This window comes from Triturus cristatus, chromosome 6 (genome assembly GCF_964204655.1).
Source record: "Triturus cristatus chromosome 6, aTriCri1.1, whole genome shotgun sequence".
NCBI lineage: Eukaryota > Metazoa > Chordata > Amphibia > Caudata > Salamandridae > Triturus > Triturus cristatus.
This window is the reverse complement of record NC_140589.1, coordinates 1,838,787,405-1,838,813,236: the sequence shown is the minus strand read 5'-3', so window position 1 is coordinate 1,838,813,236 and position 25,832 is coordinate 1,838,787,405. Positions and strand designations below refer to the sequence as shown.

General features: G+C 46.1%; 1 protein-coding gene across 1 annotated transcript in view; it reads right to left on the bottom strand.

Moving 5' to 3' along the window:
- Nucleotides 1-1,885: 1,885 nt before the first annotated feature.
- Nucleotides 1,886-25,832, bottom strand: part of MPV17 (mitochondrial inner membrane protein MPV17) — a 470,774-nt gene continuing 446,827 nt past the window's right edge. Inside the window, exons 7-8 of the mRNA XM_085613272.1 lie at nucleotides 16,158-16,210; nucleotides 1,886-2,741 (exon numbers count right to left, since the gene is read on the bottom strand). Coding sequence (XP_085469398.1) covers nucleotides 2,672-2,741; nucleotides 16,158-16,210 — 123 coding nt within the window. The 3' untranslated portion in view covers nucleotides 1,886-2,671. The remainder of the gene's footprint in view (nucleotides 2,742-16,157; nucleotides 16,211-25,832) is intronic.

Here is a 25,832-nt window from a genome sequence, read left to right as displayed (position 1 = left end):
GGCTGAGGGCCAGCCAGGTACAGAAGGTGGCAGCAGGCCAGCCATGTACAGAAGGTGGCTGAGGGCCAGCCATGTACAGAAGGTGGCCGAGGGCCAGCCAGGTACAGAAGGTGGCCGAGGGCCAGCCAGGTATAGAAGGTGGCTGAGGGCCAGCCATGTACAGAAGGTGACTGAGGGCCAGCTATGTATGGAAGGTGGCTGAGGGCCAGCCAGGTACAGAAGGTGGCTGAGGGCCAGCCAGGTACAGAAGGTGGCTGAGGGCCAGCCAGGTACAGAAGATGGCTGAGGGCCAGCCAGGTACAGAAGGTGGCTGAGGGCCAGCCAGGTACAGAAGATGGCTGAGGGCCAGCCAGGTACAGAAGGTAGCTGAGGGCCAGCCAGGTACAGAAGGTGGCTGAGGGCCAGCCAGGTACAGAAGGTGGCTGCGGGCCAGCCATGTACAGAAGGTGGCTGAGGGCCAGCCACGTACAGAAGGAGGCTGAGGGCAGCCATGTACGGAAGATGGCTGAGAGCCAGCCCCTACACCAAGAGTCTTTTGGGAACAGCCATCGCCTGCACCATGTGACCTCTGCAGACCTGGGGAGTGATTGGAGAGCATGACAGAAAGTCTAGTCACATATTCCCAGGTCCAGTGGCGTAGCTTTAGGTGGGGCGTTACACTCCCCTAATATATGTATTATTTAATAAATAGTTGGGTACGTGAGCTTTCAGTCGGGTAAGGTGCCTGTCAGATTTCACAAATAATGTGAGCCTTTAGACCTCTTATGAGCTGCTTCCCATATAATGATATGTCAGCATGATCGTCAGAAAATCTGAAGCTCACACCCACCCAGTCTTACTCATCGAGCTATACCACCTGCTCAGGTCTTAACGAAGGATGGAGGCGGAAAGAGCAATTTCTCAGGACAGAGGTTGACTGCGCATTGCCCCTTATCTAGTATGTCAAAAAACAACAAAAATACAGAGCACCTCGCTGAGGCTTGAACTATTACATGTTTCGATCCATTCCGAAACAGCTGTTACTGAAGGAATATGAACCCTCACCCTCCTAGGGTGGCATGCTTCACCAGCTGGTCCCTATGTAGCACTGGGTGGCACCCTGACAGCTCTCTTCACAACTAGACTCCTGCTAAGTACGCTGTCCATTGGAAAAAGGATGTGTTATGTCTCAAAATAGAAAGTATGTATAGAAATTTAAATTGTGTAGGGTTGTGCTATCAATTGGCAGCTCTAGTCACAAATGTAACCATTGATAACATAACAGATGGCATTATCACTTCGGCATTGACATCGTCAACGTCACTGACAACTGGTAGTTTGCACATATGTTTGCTGACACTGGAAATACACTTCTCTAGCTATACATATATCGAATGTTAGGATACATGGATTCTGAAGATTGTAAACCATGTCTACTCATGTCTATGAATATTTTCTAGTAACTGCTTCTCCAACAGTCATTAATAACTACATCCGCACAGATGATCTCAGAAATGACATGACGGTGATATGACTGATACTACATATCGCATCGCCAAGCAAATTATCAATTAAATCACAGAGACTGCACACAACAACACTTTTGTACATCAGTGGAAATACAGCCGAGTCCTCTGTGAGGACATCTGTATGCAGACAGTGGTACTGCAGACTTGTGATCGTAATCAACATAAATGAGGGTTTGTATTCCTACCTAACTGAGTAAACCATCTTATTTGAGGTACACGCAAGGATGAAAGGTATAAAGTCAAATGTCAGGGATGGACTGAGAGGAAGGGAGCTAATGAGGTGATTGCACCTTGTACGCTAATAAAGCTTGCACAGATGAAGGAAAGTATTACATGGGGCCCCAAAGTTAAGACAAATACAAAAAGTACATGGGAAGTAAAAGGTAACAAAACAAATCAGCAAGACTTTAATGCATTACATATGTTTGCACATAAATCAAGTTTGATGGTTTGTTTGTCTGCCATAGTCATATTTATGCATGATTCTGGCCGTACACAGCAGGAACTCCAGTCACGCAGTCGCTGGGCTTTCTCCGCACAACAGGAAACAGGCCGTGCTGGTGCCACAGGGAAGTGAAGGAAGCCAACTTCTATTGATAGAACTGGAAAGGATACTCAGTGTTCAGCACTATCACCATTTACTGGAAGATGACAGATGAATCATCCCCTGGGGGACCAGCAGGATCAAACTCCTGCCACTGCCAACTGGGTCTCACCTGAGCCTGATCGCAAGCTCGCAAAATCAGTGCCAGCAGTAGAGCCTCTCGTCGCCAGATGGTGGGCCGAGTTTTACATACTATCTCGTACAACCTCTTAAAGCAAAAAACAGTAAAGTCATTATTTTATTATGTTCTCTTTTGTTCAAATTCTACACAATTTAAGTTTGAAAACAGATCAAACGGGATGATAAATACAGGTACAAACCTAGGGAAGGTAGGCAGACATACAAGATAAAAAACAGACTGCCACCTACTTAAACATAAAGATTATGATATGTGCATGTGAAAAAGTCAGTGATAAATCGAATATGCATAAAATGGCGACTGGTTCCACATCATTTATTTAGTAACAAATGAATTGTACTAACAGTGATAACACATTCCAAAGATGGAAAACCCGTAATTCCACGTTAAGTTGCGCAGTACCCCTGAGTGCGTACAGTTTTACACCTTGTTTGCCTTCCACGACAGGTAGACATTCCAGAAAATAGCAACGACTTGTACAACGGCTAGCCTGGAAAAGGAGACACAGAAAAAGAACCTTCTTAGAAGATGATTCTGAAACTACAGAAAGTCACAGATGCTTTACATGGTTATAATTGACCCCTTCTGTCTGCCAGACGCAGTGCAGTCCTGTCACTTGCTTCTTGGTTTCATGCCATTCTCCTTGGCTGATCTTGCATGCTTAGCCAGCCCCTTGTCTTCAGTGTCCCATTGCATGCCCCTATCTCTTCAAACCCCAATCCCACCTCTTCATGATCCCTTCCTGATCCCACCACACACACCTTTGGGTGTTGTCTGCATTTTATAAAACTAAAAATAAATTCATACAATAACCTTTGATAGACACAGCATCTCAAGGACAATAGACGTGAGGGGCACAGTTTCTGATACACCCAGCATTTGTAGAAGACATCTTCAAGGAGCACGCCTCTAAGGTTCAACGAATCTGAAGGAGGCGGATTCTGCTGGACACATTAAGGGTACAGTGTTTTAATGCTCACAAAAAGTACGTTCTCTAAAGAAATGTACGTCCTAGGGACAGCTTGTACATTACAATAAAGTATCTGAAAATGTCGGTCTAGTTGGGGATAAAGAAAGACCTTTTCTGTAAGGACGAGAACACGCTATGGCCTCCGTTACTTCCCCTTTTTAGGTCTCGCCTGACCCAGCGCATGCGCTGGTCTGGCAAGACTTATTGAGAGGGCTCCAAAAAGTGCTACCAGGTCAGCCTAGAGCTACAGTGCATGTGCGCGGGCGCGCGGGCCACTTTTACCGCGATTACTTTCACCTTAGCGGCCGCATGGCCGCTTTGATGTTTGATCGCTATCACTTTCACTTTTGCGGCCGCAAGGCCGCTTGGCATAGCCAATAGGTCTCGCTTTTGGGACCTTATAAGTGTTTAGTTATGCAACTGTTGCATGGCTAAACACTTATAAGGTCCCAAAGGCGAGACCTATTGGCTATGCCAATGCTTTTTACTTTGTTCTCACGGGGTCTCTTCCTCTTGCCGGGACCCCGTCATAGAAGGAAGGACTCAGACCACACCACGGGTGAGGGGGGCCCAATGAATACAATAAGGGAATATTAGAGATTTGGTCTAGGCTTTTTTCTGTGTGGGTGGAGGGTCTGAGTCTCCATACCCTTCCCTAAATACGTTCCGCACTCGATTATTTTGTATTTGGGTGTCGGAGTGCCATCCCATATTGGACTGACAATGACTTCTTATTATTGGGTTCCCAGACCCCCGTAATACTTAATGCCCCTAAGGTTGGTGCGGCTTTTGATAACGGATATTCTTCTTTTGATTAGAGGAAGGAATGGAGTTTTTTATGATTTACATGCTAGATAGAGATAATTACCCAGGTATGGCTTTTCAGAGAGACCCCATTGAATATAAAGCAGGGCTCTCCTTCATTGACTTTAACTATATATTTCATGCACGCCATGCATGCAGTGGCAGCCGCTCCATTAGGGCGTCGCCCTACTGTTTTCTCGCTGCGCCAGAAACAGAAAATAAAACGGTATTTAAAATACCATTTTATTTCCTGCTTCTCGCGCTGCGAGAAAGCAGATGTCAGGGGTATGCCTGGTAGGGGGTGGGTGGGAGGGATTGCCTGGTTGGGGCAGGCGTGTGGGCGGGTCAGAGAGGAGTGGCTTGCACCACTCTAAGTGCCCAGACTGCTTGGCAGTCATGCGTCATGTGCCTTTTCTCTATGTAGGCTGCATGCAGCCTACATAGAGAAAATGGCATCCTTACTGGTGCCCGGCTGGACGCCGCCCGGGGCTCAGCGCCAATCACAACGCTGCCTTCACAGGAGGGGAGGGAGCAGCATGCCTGTTCCTGTGTTTGAAAGCAGCAGAGGCGGCACGGGACCCGGCCGAGCAGCAGAGGTAGACCCGGACCCGGCCGAGCAGCAGAGGCAGACCCGGTCAGGTAAGTTACTTTTCACATCTTCCCCCCTCCCCCCTCCAATACCCGCGCGACCCCCACCCCAACACCCGCGCGACCCCCCCCCGAATATTAAGTGCCGCGAGTCGCGACTGCTTCTTTGAACCGTAGACTGTAAATCTAGTTATGCCGCATTTCCTCATATCGAGGACTGTGGGCAAGACGTTGTCCTGTGCTGCTCTCATGTGTAGGCAGACGAATGGCCTTCTTCTGTTGCTGGAAGAGTTTCATAGTTTAGCACTCAGGGCACGTGCTTTCTACAAACCTAACCGCCCCTTTCTGGTGCAACTAAGCACATCATTGCTGCACTTATTTAATTTTTGCAGTTTGACATTGCGGAACGGTATTGGCGCACTTTACATGAGCGCCGGTTACAATACACAACAGCGCATTCATTTTTCTACGGCACGGGGAGATTAAGTGATTTGCCTCATAATCACAGGATGTTGAACTGAAACCGAGACTTGGTTCCATAGCTCAAAAGTCAGCAGGTCCGCCCCATCCTCTCTCTTGCAACAAAGCGAGAAAGAAAGTGATTTGGGAAGGAATGTTTCTCCTTCCTGAGGAATTAGTGGTAGAAGGTCAAAGTTAAAATGCGTCACAGCAGAAGTGCATACATGTGTGGGGGAATGCCTGCTGAGTTGAATGTCTAATGTGTGTCTTAATGGTGTGGTAGTCCTCTAATTCGCCTTCCGCACTCAGTAATTCCCTTTGGAGCCTCAGGAGGTTAATCAAGTGCGATGCTCGTTGCCACATGACTAAAGTCAACAGACACCTGCGAACTAAACATACTGTAAAACCACCTTGCTAAAGAAATTGAAGTACAGTCATGTGAGTTTGTCAGATATAAAAATAGAAGCCGTCCGCACTCATGGGGTTTGCCGGCACCCTGCTGAGCATTTCCCCTTAAACTGTTGGTTGATGTGTCTCCGTGCTCCCCTGGCAACTGAAATCTGGCTGTATTTTGGACTCATGTATTTCATTTACACGTTCACTGAGTGCCAGCACTGGGCCAAGCTTCAGAAACATAACGATAGAAATGTTTCTGACGCTAAGCCCTGCTTAATGGTATATTGCTTAGAGGTTTGTGGCACTGGCAGGGCCTAGCTTCAGAAACATTTCTATCTACATGTTGTTATATGACATCCCTTTATTAATGTAATAGCTGCACTTTCACAATTGCTTTATTAACCTTCTTGCTTCTCAAATTTGCTTAAAAATGCACCATTTACCCACTCTTTTTTCAAATTTTTCACGGGGGAAAACCCCCGAACCCTCCTTAAGTTGTTTGAGTTCATTTGCTGCGCTCGCTCGCCGCTGTGTACTCAGACAGAACGTTTACGCCCCACCACTTTCAAATGTCACCAGCCACCACTGCATGCATGCCACTCTGTTTGATTTTTACATGAATTGCACATGATTGCCTTGGTCTACACCACTGCCATGTGTCCCTTTGTTTTTTTTCACTAGCCGAGTTTTAAGTGGGGTACCTTATGGCTGAAGAGAGGTAATAACATCCTTCTAATCAGATGACACACACACAATTTGTTTTGTAGGTGCCCGTTTTCAATTTTACACAAATGTTGGCCAGACTACAAATGGATCATAATGCTATGGTTTTTTTTTACAGATGAGATGGTGTATTCATCACCCGCTATATATACGGGCTACAAACCTTTGACGGCCAGTATAAACATCTGTGCTGAGCATTTGTTTTATTATTATTTTTGACTTTCTATAAGCAGAGTGACTAGATTTTCTATTTGGTCCTCAGGAATGCCCATGAACTCCGGTGGAGGTCGATAGAGGGCAGAAACATGTTGACCTCTAGTAGAAGTATATTTGTTGATAACCCCTAGTCCTCTTTGGTTTTAATCTTGTACTAGGGTACCACTGAATAAAAGTTATTGGGTCCCCTGGAGACAGTTTTAATATTTTCACATTTACACATTACTTTTTCATTTGCACTCTGCCCCTTACTCACCGATTCCTTCTGCCTCCTCTATTCAAAAACACCTCAGGTCCTCTTCAGATCTTCGTCTGAAGAGTTGTAGCCCAAACCTGGGACCTTGCGGCCTGGGTGTGAGGAGGGAGCCCCATGATGAGGCATGTCACCTTCGGGTGAGTGAGGGTTCTCGTCCTTAAAGAAAAGGTCTTTCTTTATCCCCAATTAAACCGATATTTTCAGATACTTTAGTGTAATGTACTCGCTGTCCCTAGGACGTACATTTCTTTAGAGAAAGTACTTTTTGTGAGTTAGAACTTATACAGGGAGTGGTACACTCTCCTACTGGGGCTTCTGCCCCAGATCGTTAGTGTGTATTTCTCCATTAAACTGGTATGTCAGTGGGTGGCACAGCAGATGCAGTCAATGAACTGTGGTAGGAACAGCTTCAGTGGCCGCTTAAGCTTATATTTAATAGCTTCCTTGCAACATACAAAATACCACACTCAAAGGTGACATTTTGGAACCTGTGCCCAGTACTAGCCCTATTATAACCCTCCTCCCACAACCATCAACATGAATTGAAGCTCCTGGGGGTATGGCTAGTGGCCGAGAAAGTTGGCTGCATCCTAAGAGAGCTCTCTGTCAGTCGCCCTAATATCTCCTGCCTAGAATCCATCAGCGGGGACGTCTGGAGTCTCCCCTGTGGATGGGGCCGGTGATCCTGGCCTTGGTGACCCCACCATAACACAATGGCGGTGGCCGCCTTTCAGCACAAATCTGTCTCCATCGGGGAACCCTGACAGGTATCACAGCTCGGCATCCGAGGAGGACCCGCGGCGGGTCAGATGTGGCATGTGAGAGGGCGGCACAGGTGCCGGTGGCGGGCTGATCCAAAGAAGGTGACAGTGGTGCGGAGGTTTTGCCGGTCCTGTGCGCAGGGCCGCGGCAGTTCCCTGGGGAAGAAGCAGATTGCTGGGCCCTACTTCTAGGACCTGACTGGTAGCGCTGGTGAACCCACTGGAGGGCGCGGGCTGAGGTTGCTGTGTTGTGGGGGCCCCGGAGCACGCATTAGCCTGGAGGCACGCTGGTTGAATGCCTCCATCCAGCAGACAGGGCCCCGGACACCTGGGGGCCGGTGTGTGGACCTGTCTGGGGCTCCCTTATACCTGGACTGTTGGTCCCCTGAGGGGTGTCAGCGGCGCGACTGCGGTACCAGATGAGTGGTGCGATTGGCAGCTGCTGGGGATCTGCGCAGTGTATCACTGCCTGTGGAATGTCTTCTGCTTCAGGCCGGCCGACCGGCCACTGCCATCGCGGTGGTACCGACTGTTCATAACTAGTGCTGTGCTCCTACCTGGTCTGATGCTGCGAGGGGACGATAGCTGTTTCCCGTGTTCTTCTGCTAGGCCCGCCTAGTTTGGGAGTCTGACCACCGGTGCGCGCTACATTTTTGGTGCACCCGTTCAGTGCTGGCTTTGACTGTGAAAGGCCCTCTCTCTGAGCCCGTAAAAGCGTCTACTCCTGCGACTGCTCTCACTGGACATGGGAAAGAAGTAGAGCATTTCGGGAGCCAACGATGGGCTCTAGGTCTGGCCTGGAGTACACCCGCTGCAGGGCAAACTTCCAGAGGGGGTAGCAGAGGGCGCTGGAAGGCCCTGTGCTGGGGAGACTGCTGACACTACACTAGTGCAGATCCTGGAGGCCATTAACAAATCCAGAGATTCCCTGAAGCACAAGATTGAATCGCTGGTCATGCACCAAAGACCCTTGTGATGACCACTGCAAGCTGAGCGATAGAGCAGTAGAGACTGAGGCAGCCTCCACGGCGATCCTACCACGCTTGGATGCCCCAGAGACAAAAGTATGTGACCTCCTCGCTAGGAGGGTGAAGACACCGTGGAGATGCAGTGATGTAGTGCTTCATTCACTGAAGTGAACAGGGAACTCAGAGATGCGATGCTCGCTATATGCTACTGTTCTCGGTCCGGCTCAAACTTATGGTGGACTACAACACCTTCTTCTTTGACAGCCCTGCGGCTTCCTGGGAATGCCTTGAAACAACATAGGGCAGGTACGGATGACGTCCCTTGTAATGGACCCCCATGACTTAAGATAAACAGGAGCAGATGCCGTAGTTGACCTCGAGTGGTCAGGTCCTTGGAGGCTCAGGTCAAGCGAGGCCTCCAGGTAGCGCTCGAGATTGCCAACTCATTTGCTGCAGGTAAGACTAGCAGATGCACATCTGGGTCGAGCCAGATCATCACAGACTCACTCAGAGGATGAGCAAGATGTTGACCTGAGACCTAGGCCAGAGGTTATTGATTGACAGGTCACAAGTGGGATGGCTTATAGCCTGCAGACAAACGCGCAAACAGGAAACCTTAGATCAATCCTACAGATAGGCGCAGCAACACTACAATGGTCAAGGGAGATTGGCCCCAATAAAGCACGCACGCCCGGAGGGGGTATGCACACTCCTAAAACACCATAAAGTCAGATGCCACACGAGTTAGGATCAGGATACAGCACACGCACTGATCATGCGCTCTCCATGCCAGACATCTGGACACGTTACCCACTGGCCACATTGTGTCCACGATAGGTCGAGGCCCACCTGCATTTCCCATTAGACAATTCATTTTGGACTCCAAAGGCAGCACATTCTGCACTATACATGGATTACCGGAAACCTTGTATTATGTACGATGAACTGTATAAAAGGAGGCCGCAGTCCCATTGTAAATTGAGACAGACTCTGTGCCTGTAACTGTTCTCCCGCCACTATGTTTAATCAAACAAACTGTTCCTGTTTTGCCAAACGCCTCTTGTTTTTTCAAGGTATTTCATGTTCAAGCGACAACGTATCTCGGCCAAATCTACCTGGAGGCTGACTTAGAGTCCACTTTCAGAGAACCTCTACCAACTCTTATCAGTGACTATGTTGATGACATTGCGGGGTCAACAGGGAATGTGGCTACTGAATAGGAGGTGTTCGAGGTAGTGGTCCAGGGATTCGGCATTGGGCAGTCGGTGGGACTGTGTAAGTTGCTGACAGATCGGCTGACAGCACTGGAAAATGATCTGGTGGACGTAGAGCGCCCCCTCCCCACTGATCAGGCGGCATGCCCTAGACTGCTGGAGCAAAGAGAAAAGATTATGGTAGTCGCTGAGCAATTGCGCTCCCTCAAATGGAGAGACTACTTGGACAGCTCGCATGTGGAGAGAGGGCGTGTAGGTAGGCTTCTTGCTTGACTGATTCGAGAGGACCAGCGCATTCATTACACTACCCACATCAGGCATAGCCAGGGTCACCGAGTATACTTGCAGAATGAGATTCTTGATGTCTTCACATCTTACTATCGGGATTTAAATGGTGAACAACTGGAGACCTCGGCTGCGGTACTGGATGGGTTCCTGGGATAGAGCACAGCTCCCGCACCTGGACGCTGAGAACCAGGAGACCTTGGGGGGGGTCTTATCCTAGAGTAAGAGATTAGGGCCGCCATAGCAGACCTGGCAGGGAGGGAAACACCGGGTACCAAAGGCCTATGTGCTGAGTTCTATCAGACTTATGCTGTGGACATGACCTCTAGATTTGCTGTGCTCTATGCCCACTCATTGGAAGTGGGACGCCTGCCAGCTACCCCTCGGGACACTCTTATTGTTTCGGTATCCAAGCAAGGAGGGGATCGTTCCGAAGTGGGGGCATATCGACCATTATTGATGTTAAACATTGATAACTAAATACTGAGCAAAATATTGGCGGGTGCATGCATAACCAACTGGCCACACTTGTCCATAGTGATCAGAATGGTTACAGTGCAACACCTCATACAACATCCGTAGATAGTTTTGCCTCCAGGATGAGATGCCGGAAGAATATTCCTGAGGTGCCCTGGAGAACTCTGTAGACTTGTGCAAAGCCTTTGAAACGCTGGGCGGGTCCTACTTGCAGGAGGTGCTGTGGAGGAGGAATCTGGGTCCTCGTTGAATGTGCGAGCCTGTATGAAGGTGGGGGGCAGCATCTCGGAATCCTCACGGGTGTTTCAGTGAAAGTGTCAGGGTTGCACCCTTTCCCCAATGTTCTTTGCATTTGCTGTGAAACCCTTTGCCAGTATAATGAGGATTGAGGGCATCCCCTGAGGTATACCATTTCAAGCAAAAGTACATGTAGTGTCCCTGTATGCGGACAACATGTTAATTTATCTGTGACATCCTGACTTGGGTATTCCGTGGTGCATATCCGCATTGGAGGATTTGGGTTAAGCCTCGGGACTTACAACAAATTGGGAAAAAACATATGCCTTCCCCCGGTCCCTGATTGGACGGACACACTTGTTCTGTATCGGACCGACACATTCAATGGGCACCAACTCAGCTGGAGAATTTGGGGGTGCATCTATTCCACAGTAAAGAGGGCATGCAGGAAGTTAACCTGGTGACTACGTTGCGGGCACTTAGAGGTGGTGTTAAATGTTGGCGATCTATTAGGTTTCCCATTTGGAAAGATTTGCTCTTAACACGATGGTGGTCCTTCCAAGGGTCCAAAATGTCTTCACTAATCTCCCGATTTGGATACCCAAGGGTTGGTTTAAGTCCCTTGATGCTGTACTCCGGAAATTAGTCTGGGATGGAGGGCGGAATTTTGTGTTCCTTGCCACCTTACCAGAAGCTGTGGCCTTGGGAGTCCCTGACATGCAATTGTACTTCCTCTTAGTGCAGTTGCAGTAGCTGGCCAGATGGTTAGTGGGTACAGATGCTCAGGATCTTGGGGTGTTTCCAGGCAGGGGTGCCCTTGCGGCTTGGCTGCTGGGACGGGTTCACGTGGAATGCCCCATCATCGCAACTTTTGCCTTTTGCGAAGAGATGTTGAAGTGCTCTGGCGGCGAGACTGCATCATCCAGTACTCTATGCACCGGTGATTTCACTGGTGGTAGTTCCTGCCTGTAAGGAAGGATACTTCAAGGAGCGCAGATTGGAGCAATGGCTTGAGGTTGGTATAGAGGCTGTAGGGGATTGCTACGCTAAGGGCACGTTGCCTATAATGGAGTCTTTGATGCAAAAGAGTGGTCTCCCTGGCACCCATTTCCTCATGTATGGGGTGACCATGCGGAGCTTGTGGGCCAGACAGAGCCCCGGACCCTTGAGTTGCTGCAGGTCCTTCTAAGTTACGGACATGGGCGCAAGGTGGTCTCGTGGCTTTACAAACTAGCATTGGAAATGGTCATGGGTGATCTGTCACGTAGACGTGAATGCTGGGAGGCAGTACTGGGACGGTGGTTTCAGGATATGTAGTGGGGTTTGGCTATGGAATAAGTCAACAAGGTCTTGCAGAACACTCGCGTGAAATATACGCAATTTAACTACATCCATACCACATTATCTGACCCCCCCCCCGAGAATAAATGTTATGCAGCAGACGGACCACATGCAATGTCCTAGATGTGCCCTGAGAGATGTTGGATTTTTGCATAAGGTGTGGGAATGCCCTGCAATTAGGCGATTCTGGAGTGCAGCGACAGCTGATGTGGAATGTACACTGGGTAAGAGGGATGTTGGCTCGATGGCCCTTTGTTTGTTGGGCATTTACCCACGGAAAAGACAGCGTAGAGTGCATGACAGATTTATTGATCTAGCCATGGGTCTTGGTGATAAGGGTAATCGCCCTTCATTGGAGATTGTGGGAAGGTCCCCGCACACTTGTTGGAGCTCATCTCTGGAGCTATGGGCCAGGGAAGAGGCTGTGGCTCTACGGTGTGAGAAGAGACGTGTGTCCGGAGACAGCCTTTGCGGGACTCTGGGTAGAAGTGTTAGAGGCATTTCTCGCTTGTAGCGAGAAGGAAATCCTTGCCCCATATCACCATAACACATGAGGGCCTAAGCGGGACACACATCAGTGTAGCGTATCAGCATATTTACTCACACAGCCAGGACAACCATAGCGTATGCCTGGCCATTATATGGCATTTTTTTGCCTCCCTCTCTGCCCATTTGAGATGTTATCATTACTTATGTCCACCCGCTCTGCTGAGTCTAGTGCACAAACGGTTATGAGTAATCTCTTATGTCTGCCAAGTTATGAGTCACAGTTTCAAGTTTATCTTAGTTTCTCTAAATGTTTCCTCCTATGCAGGGTTGGGTTGAGACGTTGATACCCAAAGGATGGGGGGGGGGGGAGTAGGGGAAATGCTGATTGTTTGTGTCTATATTAGGGGCTGTCTCCACTGTTCAGCTATATGTAATATTTGATGTGGGAGGGCATTGCTTCATGTCTATTTTACAGCTGCTCATACATACATGCCATGATGGGGCGTGCCAGCCCTGACCTGCCACTGTATTTGAAGAAATGTCAATAAAGACATATTTAAAATAACATTTCTCCTGAGGATTGAGGTGGAAGTAGCACCCTACTAACAGCCCCAACCTGACATCTTTCATTCTTAGTTTGTCCATCACCTCCTAACAGGATCAAGTTCTACTAACCTCACAAACCTGCTCCTTTTCAAATGATCCAACCCATTCAACCCCTCAGCAGGCAGGGACCTCACCACTTCCTGCCATCTCTGTATTTCAGTCTCTACGGCTCTCTCAAAAGGAAAGACCCCAAGTCACCAATGCGCCCCTCTTCTAATACAGCCATATGTAACATCTATTGAACTAGTCCTTTGCAAGCCTGGTATCCTCTGTTGCACCTAGTCACCAACTAACTCCATCCCTTTCAATTATTGCCCTGTTAAATTCCTCCCTTTTTTGTCAACCAGCTTCCTACCTTAAAAAGAATGCACCCACGTATTAGACTTTTCTCAGAATACTCTCCACGGAGGGGGCTAACTCTAGATTAAAAATCATTAACTACCGACACGTAAATACCTAGTGCAGGAGGGTACTTTGGAAGTTCTTAAAAATGTGATTCTCGTCCTCGGTGTTCTGGGTTATGTTAACATTGGGTGAGTGACTCAGAATATGAAACATGAGTTTCCAGGCAAGGGGCCTAGCTCTGGCCACATCCAGCCAAAGTCCAGTAGTTTTGAGAATGTAAAGAAGGCTGCTCATACCTTAGCCATAGCTACTGAGTTTCCACCACACCATCCTTTTGAGGCCAGAGGTCAAGCGCCCCAAATAAATCACAAAACTCAAGTGGAAATGTGGACCACGTGGAAGTGCGCGTGCATCGCTGACAGATGCCCCAATAAACTCCAGAGCTATGAAAGATTTCACAATATGCAAATCTGTGACATTGGGAAGGAAGGAGTACTGGGTGGATCCTGATTGAACATATGGCTTCTGACATCTAGGAGTTGGGTTGGGAATTTTGGTCAATTACCACTGCTTTCTCAAGCTGTCCTCCAGCAACAAAGCTAGACACTCCTCAGATGAAGACGTAGAATGACTAGAGGTCGGAGGAGGGTCAACCGCCTGTCACGCACTTGCCCGTTGGCCCGCTGGATCAATATGCTCAATGTCACATCAGTCTGTCGCACCTCACAAGGGGTATGATTCTTTGTCTCTTCTGCTAAGCACCATATAAGTTTACTACACAGACTCCTCTCGAAAGATGTACGCTCCACCCCAGAACTGTATGTTCAGGGTACTGTACGTATCCTACCGAAAAGGCACACCACGGTGTGTGGTGTAGCTTTGAAGGTGTGTGATCAGGAATAAGTGAGGTCTGGTTGTTTATGAAGTGTTGTACACAGAACAGCATGGTGTATGGCTGCCAGTTGATACCGGACAGCGGGTTACTAGTGTGCGATTGGAGGCTGGAGTCAGCAGGTAATTGAAACTGCGCTGGACTGCATGTGGAACAGTGTTTTTTAACATATTTACATTAACCATATTTACAGCCTGAGGCAGCAGTTGTAGCCAAGTCACACCAGTTTGGCTAATTGCTAAAGCCACAATTAGAGCCCAGGTCTCCAGTGTCCAAGGTCAGCAGCTAATTCACTAGGTAAGGTCGCTTCTCACCAGATGAAGGCTGGGTTTGGCCATGAATGAGTATTAACAGGGTGGGGCATGTGCCACAAGATTTGGGTGCAGGGGCGGGGCTTAGACTGGATGTGGGCGTGGCCACCCATCATTTTTAGAGCTTGACGAAATGTGTGTTCCTAGTAGTACAGAATAATTTAAAGTTAAATACAAAGAACATGCTGGAGACCAAGGGTCTGATGTATCGTTGTGTTGTAATGGAAAATACTTTGCATTGTGATGGAAGAGTAACATGTATCCAATGGCAGAATTCCCTCCACCCGGTGTGGTGATAGAAATCCCACTGCGGTTCTCGTTTGGATCCAGCACCTCGTTCTCAAGTCACATGATTTTGCTTCCTCTTCAATCAACTCTCAATAAGTCCGTCAATAGACTTTATGTGAGCCAAAGGGAAACAAACCGCAGACTCGATGGCGTGGACAAGAGCTATGAGACGGAGTGTGGTCTGCACTGAACACACGCACAGATGCGACAAGTGTAACTTGCTATATTGTTACTATGAGGGTATTGGTGCCCCTCGCTTCCCTCATCAATGGTAATGGATGGCATGCTCCACTCTGTCCATCTCCATATGTACCATCAACCGGCTAGAAGTGGGGACCATGGACTGTTAGAGATGTGACTCCAGATCAAAGGGTCATAAGAAGAAAAGTCTCAGGAGAGTCACAGTAAGAAGGCAATAAAGTCACCCACAGGAAAGTTGATTACCACATGAAACGATTTTCTAGCAATGTCAGTATCAGAGTTCAGCCAGGCTCATGGCACACGCAGGAGAGGGCTCGAAGTTTAAAATTAAAGACAGGGCTTTAAAATATCTAGATTCTTTTGAGAGAAGTAGCAGGCAGGGAGTAGGCAGACTAGATGGGCCCGGCGGACTCTGGCTGCTGCCAATATTTAGCCCTCTTCGATGTCTTTGTCACTCTGTATATATCGCTTTGCTAAATATTGCCTGTGATTCTTTAAGAAATGTCACCCAGTCAAAAGGTATGTGGCCAGGTACATCATCTGACTGAGGCCCACAGCTGTGGTGGTCGGAGGGGAGACTATAGAGGTTTTAACTGTCCAGCGCGTCAGGGGACATGAAGTCGTCGTACAAGTCCACAGATGCACACGCAGGTACACACATGCGCAAACATACACTTGAAACACAGAAAGACAACAAATTAGAGATAGCACTGACCGCATCAGACAAATTACATGCAAGATAAAGCCCCTCATCCTGGAGGCGCACAGATAAAGGAGCTGTCACGATGGACCAGTGGCCAAATGCATGCTGATTGACCAACGTGGTGTTCTGGAGGACTTGAGTCTGAATGCTGGCAAAGTAGACTCAGCTTTCCATCCTTCTGGGATAAGTAAACTGAGCACCATCAATTGGATTACAGCAAAATCGGTTATTTGCAGTGCTTAGAAATGGCAGAATTGTGTCAGAAAACGCTTATTATTACTAAAGCACAACACATGGACATATAATAACAGGACCTTGCCTTATGTGGAGGCCTATTAACGAGTATGACATGAGGAAGGTTTCAAAGTGGTCCTACCTGTAATGCAGAGGTATGAAATAAAAATTAGCCATCTGTACAGCTGGCCAGATCTAAAAGAAAAAAAACACAAATTAACAAAGCAAAATATATACAAAAACAAATATGGTGAGTGAAAGAAAAGGAACAGCTAGATTACTAGTAACATAGAATATTCCTAACTTCGGTCTCCCTAGGAGGAGACATGTATCTTATGTTTTTACAAAAATTGTGTGTCATGTAGTTGTATTGATACTGCAGAATACACACTCTGAGCCCGATTCACAAAGTGACTTACGACTCGTAAAGCTATGACTGCGGAGTCTCTTCACTCATGGCTGATCCTCCACACTGCAGAATACACATTCTGAGCTCGATTCACAAAGTGACTTACGGCTCGTAAAGCTATGACTGCGGAGTCTCTTCACTTGGGGCGGATCATTCGCACTGCAGAATACACACTACAGACCCATATCCTTGATTGATTCGGTTGTTAAAGTTTTAGGCAAAGTTATTTTAGGTAAGATCACAGATTGGGCTGACGATAATAAAATTATAAGTAACTTACAATATGGATTTCGTAAAGGTCGAGGTACCATGGATCAATGCTTGAATCTTTTTATGCTAATAGGAAAATATACGATGGCTAAGGAGGGCACGCTGAAGTTGGCATTTATGGACTTGACCTCAGCATTCGACCTGGTTAACAGGTCGAAGCTGTGGTCTATTCTGTTAGTAATGGGTCTGGATCCGCCCTTGGTCTATTTTTTAGTAGATCTTCATCGTGATCTTACCGCCTCGATTAGGTTGTCCCAGGATGGTAGGTGTTCCAAACCCTTTAAATCCAGGAGAGCGGTTCGACAGGGGTGCATTATGACACCCCTGCTTTTTACCTTATACATTAATGCCCTGGATAAAACTTTGGTTAAAGCGAGTCTGGACATTCCGCGGGTAGGAGACACTTTAGTTCCAGTTCTCCTATATGCAGACGACGCTGTACTACTGGCCAGAACGGCGGTAGGTTTACAGCGTCTATTAGATGCATTTGGAGAGTTTATGCTGTCCCTGGACCTGATTGTAAACATAGGTAAATCGCATGTTCTGTCAACAGGCCGTAGAGCTACAAAATCAAGAACTTTTTATTGTAATGGAGGCTTAGTGTCTTATTTAGGGGTAGTTTTCGATGAAAAGAGTACTTGGGCCCCACAGCAAAAATTAAACAAGAACGCAGTAATTAGATCAACCTCTGCTGTATTAGGTTTTGCTAAACGATTGGGGGCAAGACCAATGGAGGCCATTATTAAAATATACACTTCTAAGTGTCTGGCCATAGCAGGATACGGCTCCGCTATTTGGGGATATAAACCCCAACCAGATTTACAGGTAGCAGAAAATAGTTTTTTGCGGAAACTCCTTTCACTACCGCAATCTACCCCTAATTTTTCTCTGCACGAGGAATTAGGATTGGGATTTTTATCTGATACTCTGAGCTTGGCGCCGTTACTCTGCTGGCTCAGAGTGTGGCTTAATCCAGATTTAACCCTCAATCAAGAGATACTTCGGGATTGTGTTAAATTGGATAGAGTGAGTAATATTAAGTGGCTGGTTTATGTCAAATCTATGTTCTCTCAACTGGGACGCCAGGAGCTATATGATCTCCCAGAAAACATTAGGAAGGATGATCTGAAATGGGTGAAAAGTAATTTTACAAAAATGATGATGATGGAAAGGGAAGGGAATGAGTTACAAAAACCATTAGTAAGGGCTCATTCTCTAATAAAAACAACCTTGATAATAGAACCCTACCTGCTTATAGTTACTAAACCATTTCATCGTTGGCTCCTGACTAGATTCCGATTTAATCTAATACATTTTACCCTGGGGGACTATCCGATTTGGTCTAAACCTGAGGATGCAGGATTATGTACCTGTGACAATCACTCTATTCAAGATACTCTACATTTTTTATTGTTCTGTAAACACTATTCTACGATCCGGAAGAAGTTTTTGGTTCCCTTACTATGTAAGAAGGGCTTTCTTCAGGCCAAACCTGCCTTACTCTATTTATAAATGTTAACCAATACCTGGGAAACTTTTTGTATAGCGTCTTTTTTAGTGGCCGCAGTTAGGTTGAGGGGTAGATTCATAGCCAATAGAAACTTTTCGTTTGTTTAGATACTATAAGATCTTTATGGCTCGGTACTCCTTCTGTGACCATGCTTTTATGCACTTTAGCTTTGCGAGCAATGTAATAATTTTTATGAATGGTTTTATGATGAGCTTAATAGTGTTATTTATTGTATTTGTATATGAATGTAAATGTTGTCTTGTACTTTTATGATTTTAATTAATCGATTAAAGTGGATTGATGATGATGACTGCGGAGTCTCTTCACTTGGGGCGGATCCTTCGCACTGCAGAATACACACTCTAAGCCCGATTCACAAAGTGACTTACGACTCATAAAGCTATGACTGCGGAGTCTCTTCACTCGGGGCGGATCCTCCGCACTGCAGATTACACACTCTGAGCCCGATTCACAAAGTGACTTACGACTCGTAAAGCTATGACTGCGGAGTCTCTTCACTCATGGCGGATCCTCCGCACTGCAGAATACACACTCTGAGACCAATTCACAAAGTGACTTATGACTCGTAAAGCTACGACTGCGGAGTCTCTTCACTTGGGGCGGATCATTCGCACTGCAAAATACACACTCTGAGCCCGATTCACAAAGTGACTTACGACTCGTAAAGCTATGACTGCCGAGTCTCTTCACTCATGGCTGATCCTCCACACTGCAGAATACACACTCTGAGCCCGATTCACAAAGTGACTTATGACTCGTAAAGCTACGACTGCGGAGTCTCTTCACTTGGGGCAGATCATTCGCACTGCAGAATACACACTCTGAGCCCGATTCACAAAGTGACTTACGACTCGTAAAGCTATGACTGCGGAGTCTCTTCACTCGGGGCGGATCCTCCGCACTGCAGAATACACACTCTGAGCCCGATTCACAAAGTGACTTACGGCTCTAAAAAGCTACGACTGCGGAGTCTCTTCATTCATGGCGGATCCTCCGCACTGCAGAATACACACTCTGAGACCAATTCACAAAGTGACTTACGACTCGTAAAGCTATGAATGCGGAGTCTCTTCACTCATGGCGGATCCTCCGCGCTGCAAAATACACACTCTGAGACCAATCCACAAAGTGAATTACGACTCGTAAAGCTATGACTGCGGAGTCTCTTCACTCATGGTGGATCCTCCGCAACTGTAGTCTCAGTGTGGAGAATCTGCCACAAGTGTTGCGACTCCGCACTCATAACTTTACGAGTCGTAAGTCCCTTTGTGAATCAGGCCCGCAATAAATGTGAATTATGCGAACTCCTATCAAAATTTGTCTTATGACGTGGCAGAGAAAGCCAGAATCAAAACCTGAAGGGTTTTGTGGTTTCCCTCCTTTTTACCCAGTTCTTCCCGTTGGTCCCCAGTCATGGCAAGCGCTGCCAGGCTTACGCAGCTTTCCTCTGCAGACACCACCATTAACTGAGGATTTTGGTATGTTTTAGGCTCAAGTCTGCCAAAAGCCTGAGAGCAGGGCTAGTCAAGGAGAAGTCCTCAAGAGTAATGGCAGATACAAATACATTGATTAATGGCTCCACCATACCTCGGTAACCCATCAACATATAGCCACATTTTTCACTCTTTATTAATAAAGTCAACACTAGACCCACAAGTCCAGGGGTATGTTTGGTCTGTCCAATGAAGTCTAATTTCTTGATTACTGGAACGAGCATCGTCTGCTCAGGTGCAGAGTTCAGCATCCTGGAAGCCTTCAGGTTGGCCTCTGGCCGAGCTTCAGCACCACACTGGTGTCTGCACTCGGATGGAAGTGGACAGCAGAGTGATCTAGGCCTTCATGCCTTTTAGCAACTTTCAACATGATCAACTATCTGCTGCTCCCACAGCCCCTTTCTCGTCTTGGCATCAAGGGTCGAAAACCAGATTACCCCAGATTACTTCATTTTTTTCTAATTGGCTCAATGTAAAATACTCAGTGAGCTCTATGGCAATCTACAAATAAACTTGTATCCTGGGGATTTCCACAAGCCACAACATGCCATCCTTCTTTCCAATCGCTAGATACAGCTACTTACCGAATGGCTCAACTCTATGGAGCCCTCTTTTTATGTAAACCAACGATACAGGGATTATCCTGACCCTAAAACATTGTCTGAAAAAGCTGACAGGGTATCAGGACACTCCTGTCTGGCAATGATTAGGTTTTAAATGGCTGGCGACAAACTTCTAACAAACAGAACTCTGACACAACAAATACACTGCTGACCACCACCGCCCCTTAAGGTTGATGTATTGTTTATTATTTTTCCCTATTGGGTCCTTCTTGATGGACATTGTTTTAATTCTTCCAGGTGGACTTTGGGTTTTTGTTGAATTACAAGATACTTTGTGGTTGTTCTGTTTTTGGCTTTCGCTCATTTCTTCTCATACTTTTTTACCCCATGATCATCTGCAAGGCATTCTCAACTTCAGCTCACATCACACACCCGCGTCTTATCATTCACGCTTTATATACATTTCAAAGAGTAATTCTTCATCCTATAGAGCAGACATTATTTGGGAAACACTTTATGTAGAAACCAGACATGGGTCTTACAGGTTGATGCTGCTCAGGCTTCAAGTCTAATAATGGAGGAGTGCTCTGTGGCCGGTTCAAATACTGAGGCAGCATCCAAGGGTGAGGATCATGGATAGAATGTGAAGCGGTTATTCCACTGGCAGGTTTCCATCGGATGATGCCTTCTCTTTAGGTGACTCTGAAAATGTCCATGCCGCACAGCGAAGCAGTCTTGCTGTTCCTTCACAAGCCCAATCTGTGTCATGAGACAGTGGTGTTGGAGCACAATCCACAGGGAACAGAGATGCTATGCAGAGGCCAGAAACCTAACAGTGACCAGCCTATAATTTCTCCCTTTACTGCAGTTGCTGGAATTAAAATCAATACTGGACATTTTTCTACTATTGGCTGCTTACAACTTTCTGGGGATGACGTGCTCCTTGAAGAAACTGAGCAGCAAACTAATTTGAGTGCCCACCAGCTTTTGGGGGTAGTATGAAGGAACCCTGGATTGCCACCTCACACAGAGAGTACAAGTAATTTGGGGGCTTATATTGCTCATGGAAATATTGCACAAGTCACCAGTACAGCACTGGCTTTACATCTGACGCACACAATGCGTGAGGTGTCCATCATCAAAACACCGCTGGAAGACGGATGTCCTTCGTGGGCTTTGACTTGGTCAATATCATCATCCCTCATATAAAGCCGGACGGTGTCTTGACTTTATCTATTGAGGATGTTGCAGTATCAATACTTTGCTGACCTCATTCCAGAAAGAAAGCAACAGTTGTGATGTCCCTTCACAAGCACAATCTGAGCTGTGAGACACAGTGGTGTCGGTACACAATCCGCAGGGCACAGAGATGCCACGCACAGCACAGAAAAGGTCCTAATTTAGCAACCTAATCCTTTCCAGCTGGCGGTGTGCAAAATTTACATTATTTGCTTTTGCGTAATTACGCAAAATTATGGCAAAATAACGCCAAATTACATTTTATTACGTGAAACGCAAATCTGTAATTTTTAGCTATGATTTAGCACGATATACATCCTGGCATCAACTTTAGACATCTGGGCGCCATAACATAAAAACACAGCGAACAACAGCTGACTGCTTTCTGTTATTCCTGTGGATGTGCGGGAAATTGTTACAGCGAATGGCATGTAGTTACGCAAAGTTGCATAATGTCAGGGATTTCATGTGACAAGAGTAAAGTGGAGTTCCAAAATTACGCAAACTATGCCAGCGTATTTTTAATTTTGCCCAGGTCTATTTCCAGCTTCTAATTCCTCCTTTTACTGGAATTGCTTGATCACTTTGCTGACTTCATTCCAGCAACAAAGAGTCAGCCACAGAGTTTGAACTCAGCAAAGAAGGTTGTGGGAGGAGGGACTACTCTTCCCAGTGTTGCTTCACTTTGTACCACACAAAGGTGAAGTTCTGGGAGGTTAATTGATGTTGAACAGTCAGTTAAATTCACAAACTGTATTTTGTAGTATGTAAATTAGTACTACAGCAGTACTACACTATGCTATTCACTACGGGTGGAGTACTTCACCTCTCCTATCTTTTCTGTGTGTAGATGTCTGCCATGGTGGTGAAGATCTCCACGCTCGTAAGCATATGTTTTAGTAGTAAATGTTGGAAACAGAAGAGGGAGTTGCTGGAAAATGGGGAATACTTACTATAAAATGGGACGGGTTCAGGGAGGAGTAAGGAGGGGTTTAGGGACAGATAAACACCTACCCAAAAGCAGTAAGACCACTGCTAGTTACAATCTGTCCTTCTATAGTTACTACAGACAACAAGCATTTTTAATGCAATAGGTCTCACATTTACGCAAGTTTAATCTATTGGCATTGTAAATGACAATGCATTTTATTTATGTTTTATAAACCAAAACATAAATAAAAGGCATTGTCATTTACAATGCCAATAGCTCAAACTCGCGTAAATGTGAGACATATTGCTTTGCAAATGGTAGGCATCACGGATAATGGGAGGGTGGGCGGGCAGGAGGGAGAAGGCACAGACAGCAGGCGGGCGGGGGGAGGGGCGGGAGAAGGCATGGACAAAAGGGAGGAAGAGTGGGAGTAAACGAGGCACAACAACAGGGGAGAGGGGGTAAAGAAGGCACCAAAGCACGTTGTGAAGTAGTAAGAGAAACTGAATAAAGAAAATAGTGCTCACAGTCTAAATAACATGTACTGTGTAACAACCAAATTAAAGACCCCAGTCGCCATGGGAGGTGGCAAATGAAGAGGAGGGACAAACAAGCTTTATTTACGAATCAGAAGCCATCATTTAGGACAGACAATTACACAAGCCAGTGGCCAAATATGGGCCTAGAGTGGGCGGGCCTTCTATTCGCTACTCCACCACAAAAGTCTTGCAGAGCAGCGTATGCGCACTGGCTCTAGGCTCGACCTAAAAAGGACGCAAAACAGCAGTATATGTATTCCAAATCAGCCTTGAACTACGTCCAGCAGCACACATAGCTACTCAAAGGTCCTGCAACAGACTCAAAAAGAAAATAATGGAGCCAACAAATAACCATACAATATTTTACAAACTAATTGAACCTTTTTTGCATTATGAAGTTCCTAATTTGTGATTTTTTTAATTAAATCCTGTGTAATGTTGCCTCCAGTTTTTTTACTCCTGGATACTCATCCAATGATTTTTGAAAGAAAAGACAAATAAATGTTATCAAAAAGCTAATATTGTTTAAGATCCTATTTTTACTTAAAAGCAAATCCTGTTGAATTTTATAACATGGTTAAATAAAATGTCAAAATCAAAGTAAATCCTGTTAAATTTTATAAGAAGGCCTACAACACTTACAACACACCTGGTTATGTAAGGAGTGATTGTTCGAAACTCCACCACCCATCTAGAGGTAATACACCAACCAACCACACCCAGCCTGACCATGTAAGAAATTAACTCACACATCAAACAACTTTTTCTGCCTTCACTACAAAAAAGGCCTTGTGACAGATGCATGTAGGCCGGCCACCATTCGGGTGACCAGATGGAGGGTGGAAATCCCGTATAATAATCTCTGTCTTGTCTCTATTTAGCTTGAGCTGGTTAGACTGCATACAAAGAGCATCTGCAGAAAAGCAGTAGATTTCACTACATTTTCTTACCCAGTATTACAGCTATGCCTAATTAAAGAATTTTCTTTTCATTTCCAGGGGAGACTAATGCAGAATTTGAGTCCCTTGTTGCCCGCACCCAGGGAACTGTGCCAATTGGGGGCATTTCTGAAGACTAGCGACCTACGCGAATCAAGGGTGATGTGGCTTGCATGGATCTCCATACATTTTCTTACCCAGAATGCCCTGTAAATTTAAAAGAATGGATGAAGAAAATCAATTGCCACATGTTTTTGTAACAGACAATTCGGGGACATACAGCCAATGACAAAAGTCTAACCGACCTAACTTACCAACTTCTTACAATGAAAATGGTGGCCCACATGTGCGGGTGGCCAGAGTGCATGTGGCAAGAAAGGACCAAACTGTGACCCTGAGAAATACAGTGACTTCGCATAATTACCCTTTTCCTCCATTCCAGTCCGGTACAATGTAGTTTTCAAAAAATGTCCGGGTCTTGGAGGCAGCTAACCGCAGGCCCAATTACGGCAGCTGTCCCCATTCACAAAATTGATGTAACTCAAAATATATAGCTGAGCTGGATGTTTCCATGATGTGTTTTGGGCCTTTCCTGTCCAGGGAAACTCCCCACCCACACAGGTGGGTTAGAGTTTTTGTCAGGATTGGAATTCTGGGTGGTAGGAGTTTTTCATTTCCCACATGTTCCAAGTTTGCTGCTTGCAGGGCATTCTGCATAGGAAAACATGCCAGGATTCACGCAAGTCACACCACCCTGGATTCTCCTGGGGCTTTACTTTTTAAAGTTTGTAGGATCCTTGGGCGAAAAACAAAACTGCCATTTGGCAGCACTGAAAACAGGACTGGCACTCACCTATAGCCTTCAGCTGTGGGTTTCAAGTGGAAAACGACTCAGTACCTAGAGTGCATTCTGGTCAGTGCAGCGCATCAATGTAAAGCTGCAGTTCTTCCAGTGAAGAAAAACTTCAGAACTTTTCATCTGTTTCACTAGTTTATTTTCTTAGCTTGTAGCTTGATAACTATCAATTTATATCAATCTTTCAATTTCTAAGCCCCAAACACGTGTTTCGGTCTTCATGAGCATTTATGTGGACAGCAGGTACTGTCTGCCAAACTTGTTTGCAGGATAAAGTCCAGTCCCTTCTCAACTCTTCAGCAAACAGCACGGTACTGCAAGGGTCATCTCTCTCTGGTGCATAACCATTGGCAGTGGCACTATTTTGTGCAAAAAACAAAAACCTCCATTTGGGTAAGAAAATTAATGAATGGAAGAAATTAATAGTATGAAATATTGGCAGAAATTAATAGTCGTACAAAACAAAAATGGAGAGAAAGGGATTTTCACAATAAATTGGAGGGGATACTCCTGGTCCCCTTGTAAATATTACAACAAACAAGAATAAGGAGTATACCCAATCGACAGAGCCCTGTCTTAATGGTATTTTGAAAAAAGGAGAGCACAGAAAAGGAAAATGTATTTTCTTAAAAAGACCCCTCACTCACCAACCTAGTTCATCATTGGGGTCCCACCCGAATGGCCGAGTGCCATCCAGGTGTGCTGCGACACCTGAGTACAGTGGAGCTGGTTATTTTGATTGTGAGGGTGAGTGAAAAAGTGTTGATTAAAAATTGGCCAGATTTAACCCATTCAAAACATTATTTATTCTAGGGCAATTGGACAATATTAAAAGGGTTGTTAAGATACCGTACTAGGTTAGATTGACCTACAGTATCTTTCAGTGGATAAAAAGTGCAAAAAAGTGCAGGAAAAGCGGTCTACATGTTTCAACCATCAGTTGTTACTACCAGGTTTTCGTCAGGACTAGTGAAAACGTGACCCGGGCGGTATACACTTGCTAAGGTGTACCCTACCCTTGGTCACTGTAGCCTAACCATCTACTCAC